This window comes from Melozone crissalis, unplaced genomic scaffold (assembly GCF_028551555.1).
Source record: "Melozone crissalis strain CALT ecotype California unplaced genomic scaffold, PUWL_Pcris_2 ptg000063l_1, whole genome shotgun sequence".
Classification (NCBI taxonomy): Eukaryota; Metazoa; Chordata; class Aves; order Passeriformes; family Passerellidae; genus Melozone; species Melozone crissalis.
Genome location: NW_026535841.1, coordinates 5302237 through 5315257, shown reverse-complemented (window position 1 = coordinate 5315257; position 13021 = coordinate 5302237). Strand labels below are relative to the sequence as shown.

Genomic DNA, 13021 nt, shown 5'->3' with positions numbered 1-13021 from the left:
CCTGGAAAAGACAAAAACAAAGTGGGTGGTTTCTGTGTCTTCTTGGCAGATGTTCCAGCTCCAAGATGGAATTTCAGAAATGGTCTACTATTTGCTGCATTTAAAACTTGCAGGTAGGCTGAGTGAACACTCATAGAAAATCAGTGGGAACTGAAAGCTTCTTCAGGGTGTGAGATCCAACAGCATTAACTAAGTATTATTTAGTCATCAAAAATCAAATTACAACCAACAAACACCTTCCTGTAGTTCTGGCTTCAAATGCTACCTCTCCTAATCCAGTGCCACAGACAGATAAGGTACAACGGCAGAAAAAACAGGAGAAAACTGATTTGGATTCCACTAAGCTCCCTCAACATTGCAGCAATGGCAACAAGAAGGCAACTCACAAGACAAAGCAATCAGAGCCTAAAGGCAACTGTTTTTCCCTGAACTCATTCTACCCACAAAAGCTTGTAGGAAGAGAAGATATTTTTACTTTGAGTTTCTCCTCATAGAATTGTTCCTTCTGTTTCAGCTGCAACTCCAGATGTTGTGCTGCAATCTGAGCCTCACGGTGCTTTTCCTCCAGCTCCTAAAAGCAGCAAAAAATCATATTCAGACACAAGGAAATGGCAGGTGCTGTGAGTATGTGTTACAAAGATACCAAAAATTCATTCTCTTGTTTAAGGCTTCACACTATAAAAATCCCAAGTCCAAGGCTGTCATGGTAAAAAAAAAAAAGGCATTATGAGACCTGAACATTATCAACTTTAGGTTTGCATATTGCTGCAGACCCATCTACTGCAGAGTGGGAACGCTGCTAAGGACAAGGATTTCTATTTCCATGGTAAAAATCTCCATCTCCCAGTAAAATATACCCAAAGATAGGCCAAGGACATTTGGTGAAAACATAGTTATAAACATTTTATAGCTGCAGTGGCATCACAGGAAGTTCAGATCTATTTTTAACAAGGTCTCACTTGTTTTCTTACAGCAGACCTCAATAACGGGGTACTGCTGTCTGTGCTTTTCATTCTGCATTCAGAGGGGGAATAGCATTTACTTTGCTGTATTCCTTGGACAAATGTTGTCAGAAATGCTATTTATAAATGGCTTCAAAAATGAAAAGTGCAGGATGCAATATATGTGGTGGAACATTCCAGAATCTTTCTAGCCTCTTTATTTCACATCAGATAGTTTCAGCCATGTACAATAAGGACTTAAATAACTTGTATTTCAGAAATCAGCTATTTCTGCAGTCTGACTGTATTATTTGGGGGTCTATCTATAATAACCTTTCAACAGGACACTTCTCAAGAGCCAAGCTTACAACTTTATGCTCATTTATTGTCATATTTATCATTCCAACAATTTCTTTAGTACAGGAGCAGGTCCAGGTCTGTCATTCACCACCACTGGGCTGACTCTTGCATAGACAAATTCGGGTGCTGAGGGGCATCTGGATCTCCTGTTTGCCCTCATTACTGCACAGAACAGGAAAATTTCCTGATATTTGTGTGTGTTTTAGTACTTTACATAGTATTTTGATATGCTTTCTCCTCATCTTCCTCATCTTGTAAGCTTTTTTGCTCCAGTAATTGCAATAGACCTCCTTTTCCAGGAGTGAGAATCAAAGAGGAGGTTCACCAAAAGTAGGTCATCAACAGTGCCTAGTCCCTGACACTCCTGCATGGAAAGGAGATTGCTGCTTTTTGCAATTGAAATATGTCTCCCAGCAACAAGAGGGACAACTCACCTCCCCCAGAAACCCACACGTTTCAGGTCCTGGCAGAGAATCAGACAACCAGATCAGCAGCAGCTCCAAAGCTCCCAGCATCAGACTGCTCATATTGTAGCAGGAGCTTCACCAGTTCCTGCAGTGGCACTTAACAGCCAGTGTGGGCTTGAAAAGGTAATTTCCTACCATTGCTGCCCTCACTCAGTATTCTCTATGTAGCACTGACTTTGTTATTGGCATCACAGCAATGATCTGCACTTTCAGGCAGGCAGAATTATCTTCTCTAACTTGTTTCTTACTTCTTCATCAGTTCCCTACAGACAGATGAGCAGGAACTTCTCAGGTACTGCTCCATGAGTGTACATGAAAACCATGCCTTTATTCAATAATTTCCACCTTATTCCATGCAATTCTGTATGTTCAACTCCCCTTTACCTCTCCATACCAAGAAAAGTAAAAAATGTTTGAAGAGACAGCTTGAGGGAAGGTACAGGGTAGGAGTGGAAGAAAAAACACAAGTACCCTGTGCTCCCAGATCAGTTGCAAGGGACTAGGAAAGACTCTATAGGATTACTTCTTCAATGCCTGTTTGACTTTTTCCATAAAATACCCCTCCAACATTCTGTCAGGACTCCATGGAAACTATCTATAAGAAGAGCTAAGCATATCCCATGGTGTAAAACAATTAGTTGATATTTCTGCCTTCCCTTCCACTTTCTCCTCCACAGGGAACATAATCAAAACCAAGGAACAATCCCCAAATATACACAAGAGGCTTATGAAACAATTCAAAGTTTTACACTATTTCTAAACATAAAGTTGGCTCTCTGCCCAGCACAACCATAGTCTCCCACTTACCATGCACTCCTGCTATCAAAACAATTTGAAAGGAACAGCACTACTAAAGAACTTATTCTACCTTTTCTTGACAGTGCTCAGCATACTGATGCTAAAGTCTATTCACCCAGAACAAGCCTGGGTCATCTGTTGACTCCAAATATGTTTAATTTTACATTTTCATTTGGTCTTCCTCAGGTGTGTCTCAGCTTGGGATTACTATCAGTAAAATGTAATTCTTTTTTTTCCTTGTCATATTGGCAACATACAGAGAAAATTCATGAGGAAGGCAAAATAAATTTAATTATTCCAATATTAAATTATGCTTTCTGTCCAAGGGAAGCAAAAATTATTAGAAACACCCTCTGCTTGATTCACTAGAGACTGACATACTAACTTGCCTTAATAGTTTTAACCAGGAAAGAAACAAGTAATTGCCAACAGAGAAGTTATGTGGGTGCAAATGGTTTCCTAACAAATATCTTTGGAGATGAACAGTTTGGATGACGAATTTCTCTCTGCTTCAAAATGTAAGCACTTCTAATAGATCTGACCTCTAAATTCCTCTGCAATTTACTTAAAAAGAGAGATGTTTTTGTTATTGCCATAACCCACCCTCAGAATGTTTTACCTCTGAAACAATCATGAGGTAAATAATTTAAACATTACTGTGTTGATAGAAAAGTTTTCCCACTGAGATGACTCCAGCTTTGAAGCACTATTAAGATTAAAGGCACAGGAGAGAGTTTGTAACTAGGGGTACAAATAGTATTTGAATACTTAAGCTTTCTGCTGGTACAGGAAACAAATCTCTCTATCCAACAATTTCCACCTTATTCAATGCAATTCTACATCTTCTGATTCTTCCCTACCCCTTCCTTACAAACTCTTACCCTCTAGGTTTCATTTATCACCTCTGCTCACCAGAATTTTTTCTGCCATCTGTTGAATCTGTTGAGATTTAGTTTGAATATCTTCTTTTAGGCGGTTTTCTCTCCGTTCCACAGTCTCTAATCTCTTCACTTGATTCTCCAGAGAATGGCGCCGTTCCTGCAGAGCAATCATGAGCTGCTGGTTAGGCCACTCTGCACGGGCACAAAGCAAGGAGTAGTTTCTAGAGAAAACAGGCTGAAGCAGTCAATATAAGGCTGGCTTTCATATTTTGAATCCTCATCACACCCTAAATCCCCCAGGCTGACCACATGTCCTTATCCACTCCTCACTGAAAATAAAACCTCTCACTTTTCCTCCAAAAATATGTTTCTTAATTAAAAATGCTTTAAAGTCCAACAGCACTTTCCCCTGAAGAATTACTAGAGGAATGCTGTTCAGAGCCACCCAGGTGAGGGTTCCTAAACTAAGACACATCTCAATAACTGATTTACTCTGGACAGACACTCTGCACTCACCTCTGCTTCAAGCAATTTTTTCTTCATGCTTTCATTGGAATCTTCCCGGTTCTGCAGTTTCTCCAGCTCCTTCTCAGCTCTCTCCTTTGCCTGACGGATATTCTGCAGGAGCTCAGTTGCCTCTGAGCTGGCTTTCACAGCCTGGAGGTCAAGAGAGAAGAAAAAAAAAGGTATTATATGAAAAACACACACAAAAATTTGGTGTATGAATGTTTCAGAACTTCAAGATGGTCAACATTCTCAATAAACCACTAGAGAACTTTGGTTTAACAGTTTAAATTAACATGTGCATGAGTCCAAATTTTAACTTCCAAAACATAATTTTGACTTCTATTTCACAAAAAAATTTAAAATCTAGGATGCACATTGTCTTGCTATATTGCAAGTTACTTGACTCTACATACTGAAAGTTAAGTCTATCCCAAATTCTTTAAAAGAACTCAGAAAATACTCTTACTACTGAAGGACAAGGAGAATAAGCTGTTGGCCTACAGATAATTCCTTGGCATTAATGCAGGTAGAAAAGGATACAGAGGATTAAAACATGAATGTTTTGAAATATTAGAAGTACTATTTCTATGTAGTTTTGGCCTCCATATTCATGATCATTAACCCTTGAAATAGCCCTCTCTCAGCAGGTGCCAAGTTTGAAAAGCTCAATCAGGGGATTATTATGACAACCCCTTTCTTTCCTGCTGAAGAATTCCAATAAGAGAAGTTCCCTGACTGTTCTTACAGTGAGACCTGAAGTGCCAGACTGACCATGACAGCAAATCTTAGATATTCTGCACCACTTTCAGCAGACATTGATAAGGTGTTTGAGTTCTGTTGTGAATCCTTATCATTCAACATTTTTGCTGTGAAGATCCTGGGAAGAACTGAACTGTCAGGTGATTAAATCAGATTATACTGGGGGACTAAACCAAGTCCAGCATGTGTTTTACTAGTGAGCTAAAAGCAGCTGAACCCCTCTTCAGAAGCAAGGGACCCGTGCAGTGTCCAGAGCATACCCAAACAGGCCTCTAAATGAGAATTTCTCTACACTACTCCAGTTCTGACTCAGCTTCATTTGTAAAAATAAACACTGTTGACATGTCTCAAGAGCCAAAAGCATATTGAGAGCACCAGTGATTTCAGATACCAGTTCCCACCCCCTTTTCCTTATCATCCCCCATGCTATGACTAATTCTATTTTTGAGGGTAAAACAAAGTGCATCCCTCCTCTTCATTAAGGTTTCACTGGGAAATCTTGTGAAAAATCCACTTTCACCACCCAGTCATTACCTTTGTCAGCTTTTCCTGCAGCTCCTGGATTTTGGCTTGCTGCTCTGTATTGATCTATAGTCAGATAAAAAGATGGAGGGAAAGAGTCAAAACCAAAGAGGAGAAAATGGTCTTTGCTTATGATACCATATTTGTTTTAATTCGCTGCCCAAAAATCTTGGTTTCCCCCTGTAATCCCAACACACCAAAACACCCCTTGGCAAATCCACTCCCATTTTGCTAACTTCCAGTTGATTTAATATTTTAGTTACCAAGAAGATTGTTCAGTGTGAGAACACAGAATTTTTTTTGTTTTTCACTTTGCTGTTCCTTCTGAGTAAAGCAAACCCTGATGTAGCCCCAGCCTGACTCCAAACTTGGATGACACATAACAGCCTGTCTTTGCCTGGCTTCTCAACACAATCCATTAAGAACAGGTTATCCAGAGACAGCTTTAGATCAAATAAGAGAGAACAGTGAATCACACCAAGATGTCTTAAAACATAAAATGAAAGGAGGTGGGGGTTGTGAGGCCATGCATGCCACTGAGTAGCCACAGTTTGGTTTCTGTGCAAAACATGAGACCCAGGAAGAAAAATCTAGAACACTGAAGTAACATACCTTTTCCAGTTTGGAATACAACTCTCCTGCCTCATTTTTTCCTTGATCTTTAACCTGTAACTTAAATATAAAATATATGAAAACCTCAGGAAAAGCTAGGCTTCTATCCAGTCATCACCTCATGCAATTTAAACACCAGCAGTTACACAAAGTAGAAACCACATCATACAAAACATGTTGTGTTAGTTGCAGGAACCACGCTAATCTCTGAAGGGCACACCCACAACTTGTGTGTGCATGTGTCAAGCAGCACTAGATATTGCAGCAAGCCTCAGCCCCCTCTCCCATGGAGCCTAAACTACCTTTTGCAGTTTGTTGTGGCACTCGGCAGCTTTACGTTTGAACTCCTCGGCTGCCAGGCGGGACTCCCTCAACTCCGACTCGTAGAGATCGCTGCGCCTGCGGGCCGAGATCAGATCCTCCTCCAGCTGATTCATCATCAGCCTCATCTCTTCCACTTGAGCTTGGTACTCCTGTGGTTGGGGGGCAAGGGAAGGAGAAGGGGTTACAGTTTAGAGGCAACAGGGGAAATGCTTGGAGCAGCAGATTCCAGAATACTGACTGCAGGCAAGAGATGCACTTAAGAGCATGTAGAAGGAAGGTAAAGTACAAAATAAAACAGTAAAAACTAACTAAAATAACTAAAATCATGGTGTTCTGGTTTGAGTCTTGCCACTTTCAACTCAATACCTCCAAATCAAAACATTGACTTTTTGAGAGTGCAGGAACACATACATACATCTACATACAAATGATAAAAATTACTTACATTTCTAATTTCTGAAACAGAAATGTGCCTTTGTGTTGATGTCTCTACTAAATGCTCAGATGCTCCCTCAAGATCTATTTTCTCAGGCTGATAACATGACAGTTATCACAGATCTGCACAGCTTGGGTAAAAGGAAGAAGGAGAAGCAGAGGGGTAGCACACTGTGGCTCGCAGCCATCAGATTTCTCTTGACAGAGTTAAAAAGGATCACATTGCTCAGTATGGGAGACAACCTAAAATCAAACATTATCTTTGAAAAACTATCTAAAACTCACATTGCTCATAGAAGATATTTGCCTGTACAGGCAGAAATAAAGATTCCCCATGTAGGAGACTACAAGACAGGGCATTTGGAAGGGGAAGGTGGGAGAAGAAAAGAACATTTGAATTGACTATCTCAATGAGACTGGGAACTCAAACTGAGACTAGCTTGAGAGATTGCTTCACATCTTCACTGAAAGACAAGAATTTAATTATGTTTAGCATTTATTAAGTCCTGCAAGTATGCATTTCATGAAATTATTCTAAAGCAAAAAAAAAAAAACCCAAAAAAAGCCCTCTCCAAAATTGAAGTATTTTTTACAAAGCTGAGAACAAGTAGAAAACATGCACATCAAGAGTTAGGAACAAAGATTGTGAAGGACTGACAGTGGGGGAGTCTATCTTTCTTTCCATTTTAATATCTTACAGTATGCCTGACTACCCCCATATTGAGAAGAGTAACTGTCTCGTGACAGAACCAGGTTTGTCATCGCTCCCTCCAGACAGGCAGCGCCTTCGGCTCGATGAGAGCCTGCTGAGCACTGACCCTGATGGCAGCCCCTCATCCTCCAGCATGGAGAGCTTATGCAGATAGTGAAAGAAGCCAGGCCTTTAGCAGATTGCTTTACTGTCCCTTACAGGGAGCAAAGAATGGCTCCTTGGCTTGTAATCCCAGAACTGGTTCTCCACTTTGTAACCCAGACAGGGACCTACTCTTCCCAGTTTGTCTCCTATGCAAGGATAATCTTATTTTATTGCTGGAAAAAAAATTAGATCTTTTTTCCTAATAACTAAGCATGTATTAACTTAAATATTCTTTTTATACAAATACATCTGTGAACAAAAAGGCAGAATGGTTTGAAAGAATAAATGTTCTGCTCAGAAATCATAACTTGTTTAGACTTCCTAAAATACTGGGCTTTTATATCAGCGAACACTTGACCAAAGAATTAAAGATATGACAATAGTTGCCACTGTTACAATGAGCATTTGGGAAGGGAGGAAAATGGGGAGGGAGAAAAGAAGAAAGAAGAGGAGATAATTAGTAATATTTCAGGTTTTCTTGTTTCATCACATTTGCAAGATTGTCTTTGAATAAGTCCCGAGATAGATCAGAGGAACAGGCCACAGCACTCAAGGCAACACAGAACATTCCTCTGGGATATGCATTGCTCAGAGTTCTAAAATACCAAGAGATATTTAAGCACAGATTACTAGACAAGTTCAGGGCATGTATCTGAAGCAAGTCACATCAGGGAACTACACAGACATGAGTGAGGCTTTCAGAAAAATACAGATTCTGATTTGTTGCAAGTTTGTCTGTTAGTACGGCTCTTCATCAAATAACAACCAGAGCACAGGTTTAGCTAAAACAAAAAAACAAAACAAAACAAAAACCAAACACACACCCCAAGCAAACAAAAAACCCCACAAACCCACCATGCTCTTCTATCCAAGTACCTGAGGTTAAATTGAACCTACAGCCTCACCCTGAAAATATCAAATTCCTAATTATTGGGTTTTGAAGATCCTGATTTGCTGTTGATTTGACTCATTCTCTCTCAAGCCTCAGGTTTCCAACAGCAAAACTCTAAGGGGCTCTTCCAACTCCCAGTTCCCTCTGACTTAAAAATCATGGTCCAAGTCTTTAATGGCCAAAATCCACCGGCTGACATGAGTCAGCACAAATGTCTCAGCATTTTTGGTTGCAAGGTTCTTGCACACGTGTTTCAGGGAGCTCAGAAGGCCACCACAGACATGAAACTCTGCAGGACTCATTTGGTGAGCTAAGCAGCCTCTTTATGTCATTGTGAATCTCCACAAGCCAAATTAAGAGATTCTGGGACAAAGTGTTTGATTAAAAATTACTTGCATTATGTTTCCTCTGTTACATTTGTCTGTACTGCCTAAGAATCTGTGGATATTTAAAATCATCAAAAATGTTCCCCATTTCAGCATTTAAAGCAACTTTGCTAGCAAAGCACCAGAAGAGAGAGCAGGGAGCTTTAGATCCCTTGTATTACATAAAACAACCACCCAGAAGAATGCTGGGGAAATCTGTGGAGGACAGCTACATCCAGAGGGTTGGGTTTGCATTTCATTACTTTTTACATAAGAGCTACTCATGTCTGGAGAATTATTACCAAGGTTTCAGGGCTTCCTTGTCTCAGAGACTTTGAAATGAGTCAGTTAATGTTTGTAAAGTGCTTTGAAGATGAAAACCAACAGATAATTACAAAGAATTGTTTGAATGCTATAGCAAATTTCAGTTCCTTTTTCTCAATGCAGTATGTTGCTGTTAATTCATAAAACTGAGTGGGTTCTCCCTTGCAATGGCCACATTTGTCACAATGTTTTCATTTAATTTTGACCTTTTTTTACTTAAGGGCAACTATGTGAATTAGTGAACTTTCAACATTCTTTGGGTGGAAAAGAAAATTATTAATTTCTACTTTGCAAACAGATCAAATCAGGAAAAAATAGACAATACACATTCTATTTTGAACCGCAATTAAGCATTTTAAATAGTAAGATAAAGAAGAAAAATTTTTAAAAAGACCAACACAATTCAGGTTAGCTCAGCTCTCTCCCAGGTGAATATTCATTAACTTGTGACATTTAAAATGGATAGGTCATTTCTACTGCAGCATGTCACTAAAGCGTTGGAACTTTCTCCTAAACTGATTGTATAGACGAAGTACTTTCAGGACTAGGAAAAGAGAAAGGTGAAGTCTGGAGTTTGTGCTTACTTGCAAAATACACAAGTGGAATTTTGTAGCTTGCTGTATTGTTCAGGAACCCCTGTGAAATCACACAGCTTGGGAGTTATCACAGCCTATCAACACCGAGCGCAATCCTGGCACCAGAGCTAGAATGTGCCAAGAATGCCTATTTGTGGGCAGCCACTCTGCTCCCCAAAGAAGCAGGAATACCTGTTCTTTGATCTCTTGCAGTTTTCGGCTTTGCTCTCTGATATCATGAAGTAGCTGCAGTGCCTTATCATCTTCCTGAGACACCTCCATCCGTGCCTGCTCCAGGCTGCGCTTTAAGCTCTGCAGAAAGCAAAATGTTCAATACATAGGCTTTGGTTTCTCAAATGGTTGTATAATGAAGATCTTTAGTTACACAAATGCCTCCTTGACTGCAGTGAGGCATCAGAAAAATGGAGGCACCAATGATGGAATCCTAATGAAATTCATGGCCAGTGCTGCTCCTATCTGAACAGAAGCAGCCCATTTTACAAACACTGTTTACTCAATTTAAATCTTCGTTCAAATCTCCACTTCCTCACATCAGGTTTAGAGACAAAAACCAAACACAGATCACAAAAGGCATCCATTATTGACAGCATTTATCTATATTTTATCCAGCACTATTAATTCACAACCTAGATACAATCCTTCAACTTCATGTTACTTACATTTTTCTTGTTGCTGTTAAGTGAGTCAAATGCTTTAATCATTGTTAAATTTCTGTAAGGAACAGAAGAGTTGAGTGTATCTCACCACATGCCTTACCTCCAAATTTGGAGTCACCAGTGGAGTGGTGCTCCTATTAACTGAGTGTTATTCATCAACAGAAAGATACAAACTGAATTTTCTTCCTTTGCCTAGTAGCATTCAGTATAAGAAAATCACTTGGCCCCATTTTAAGATGTCCTTCCCAACAAACCAAGACATCAGAAATGGTTTTCAATTCTCTGGAACAGAGTATTAGCTGCATTTTTGCTCTTGGTACAAGAGAGGAAACATAATTGTGTATCTAACTGAAAATACAGAGACTATCAACTAGAATGAAAATATCCTCACTGGAATATTGCCAGTGACAACAGGGCAGACATTCCAGCTCTCATGAAAAATGATCTCTGAAGACATGGCTTTACAGCCTCATGTTTATATTCTACCTGAAAAATAGCACCTGCCCTAGATCTTCCCTGACACTGTGCTGGGGAGCAGGATGGGTCTGAACTCAGGACACCACAGATGGAGGCAACACCACTGCTTCCTAATCCTATTTGCTCTGGAAGATTTCTGTCTAGGCACTGATTAGGCCCCATCCTCTTCCAGCTAAGAAACCTTCCAGAAGCACAAACCAGGCATGTTCTAGCACAGCCAGTAAGACAAACATCACAAAGAGTTTCAGCAAGACCAGGACAGTAGTCACTCCTGCATGATCTAAGCACATGACCATGAAACAACATCTGAATAAAACTACCAATCAAGCTTGTGCAAACACTTCAGGGCTCCATGTTCAACAGATATCCTCTCACATAGTATTTTCTCTCCATCAAGTACCCCACTGAAAGCATGATGGAAGAGAAAGACAAAGACCACCAGATTTCAGGCCTTCAGAGCTGAAAGGACTGGGGTAAGGGCTCACACTGCATTCTGTGATATAGGTGGCCAGGTCCTGCTCCAGGAGGGATCGCTGGGTCTCAGAGGCTTTCAGTTCCACCTCCTTTTGGCTAAGTACAGCCTCCACCTCTGACACTCTCCGGTGCAACCGCGTCATTTCCTGCTCCATCTGCAATAAATATCAAGAGGTTATAAAGGAGGGCTTCAAAAGCTTTGTTAACTGCTACTTTCAGAGCTCTCTTTGTAAGGAAATTGTCTCCAAGAGACTTCTAGCTATGTTTCTCCAAATGGTGTTTAAATTCCGATACCATTGTCTCTGCTCCAGGAATGCACAGTTCTTCTTAAGGACAAAGTAGTAAGTCTAAGTCACCCCATTCATTCAAGCTGCTTGTTCATATTCAGTCATTCTTCGAACCCCAGTTAGCAAAGAAGACACAATCATTTTTCACCTGACTTGCAGAGATGGGTCACTTTAACCTTATCCCAAATCCATGCTGGACCAGAAGATGGTTTCCCCCCATCTCCTTGTCAGGAGCAAATGGTCAAATCCAGAACCGAGCAGGGAGAAAAGTAATGGAACTCTCATAAAAGTCTCAAAACAAGCAGTAAGTGTTAAAAGACTCCACCAGGTTCCCTTTATTGGAGCACAGCAACTGTTACAAGACGTTCACCATAAAGCAGTGACGTGACAACAGTTATATAAGCAGGCGCTGATGAGTGAGGAAGAGCCCTCAGAACAGTACTGCTGTAATGTGTGTCTGATGAAGAGGCAGGGCCTGCAGGAAGCAGCAGTCGTCTGTGGCACGCTGACAAAAGCACTGTTTAAAATCCAGAGCCGCTTCTTGTTAAGTTAAAAGTATCTACAGCAACAGCATGGCCTAAATTCATCTCCCTTTGTACTGGACAGGAAGCCACCTCTCTGAAGGAAAAGCACTTTGCCCACCACGAGTCTGGATGATCAGCAGCATCTGACAGATCCCTGGACATACAGTGGTTGCAGATTCCTGGAGCAATGGGTGTGGCCAATCGCATGAATAAATACCTTGTGACACTTGTCCTGGGCGTCTTGGAGCTCTTTGCTCTTGAGAAGAAGTGTCTTTTCCATGGAGCTGACCTTGGCTGGGGAATCCACACTTGAAAAAACAGATCTAAAAGAGCAAAGCCAAACAGCACATGAATATGGGTAAAAGGTACAGAAATCTGATTTATGCAGCCCCTGTAAAATCATTGGGTACTTACTTATTCCAGGATAAAAGAAATGTGATTGTGCAGCAATCACAGCCTAACAGCCATCATTGCAGATCAAAGGTACCATAAAAGCTAATGACAGTACACCGTTATTAAATAATCCACGTGTACTTCTAGTTACAATATTCATATTTTCCATCAGTGACTGTGTCAGAGTGCAAAACAATAAATCACAACAGCAGTTTTGCATGATTTGTAGGGATTTATAGGTGCAAAAAAAACAGAGCATAAAGTCAACATAACCATTTGGAAAGATAACAAGTTTTCAGAGAAATGCTTTTTATTTGGTGCTTTATTTTTAAACAGGTTTTTAAATTACCATCAAAGTATAAAAGCCCTACAAACTTCAACATGTCATAATCTGCACCACAGGAAGAAGAGTTTAATATCCTTAGTTACATTCTGTGAATCAAAATTGAAACTTCCCTAACCCAATTCATATGATCCCTACAAACCCAATCAATATCAATATGATTAGTCACACTGCAGAACTTCAGAGTTCCACTTAGAAGTAATTTTTTTTTCCTGAGACACAACTGTA

The 13021-nt window shown here is 40.2% G+C and overlaps 1 protein-coding gene across 2 annotated transcripts in view; it reads right to left on the bottom strand.

The window, feature by feature from the left end:
• Window positions 1–13021, bottom strand: part of CIT (citron rho-interacting serine/threonine kinase) — a 68081-nt gene that overhangs the window by 34344 nt on the left and 20716 nt on the right. Inside the window, exons 10-18 of one of the 2 annotated variants that reach the window (XM_054289079.1) lie at window positions 12275–12380; window positions 11258–11401; window positions 9811–9930; window positions 6150–6320; window positions 5848–5901; window positions 5248–5301; window positions 3964–4104; window positions 3479–3604; window positions 476–571 (exon numbers count right to left, since the gene is read on the bottom strand). In XM_054289079.1, coding sequence (XP_054145054.1) covers window positions 476–571; window positions 3479–3604; window positions 3964–4104; window positions 5248–5301; window positions 5848–5901; window positions 6150–6320; window positions 9811–9930; window positions 11258–11401; window positions 12275–12380 — 1012 coding nt within the window. Of the gene's footprint in view, window positions 1–475; window positions 572–3478; window positions 3605–3963; window positions 4105–5247; window positions 5302–5847; window positions 5908–6149; window positions 6321–9810; window positions 9931–11257; window positions 11402–12274; window positions 12381–13021 lie in introns of both variants that reach the window. The other variant, XM_054289080.1, reaches the window with a different exon arrangement.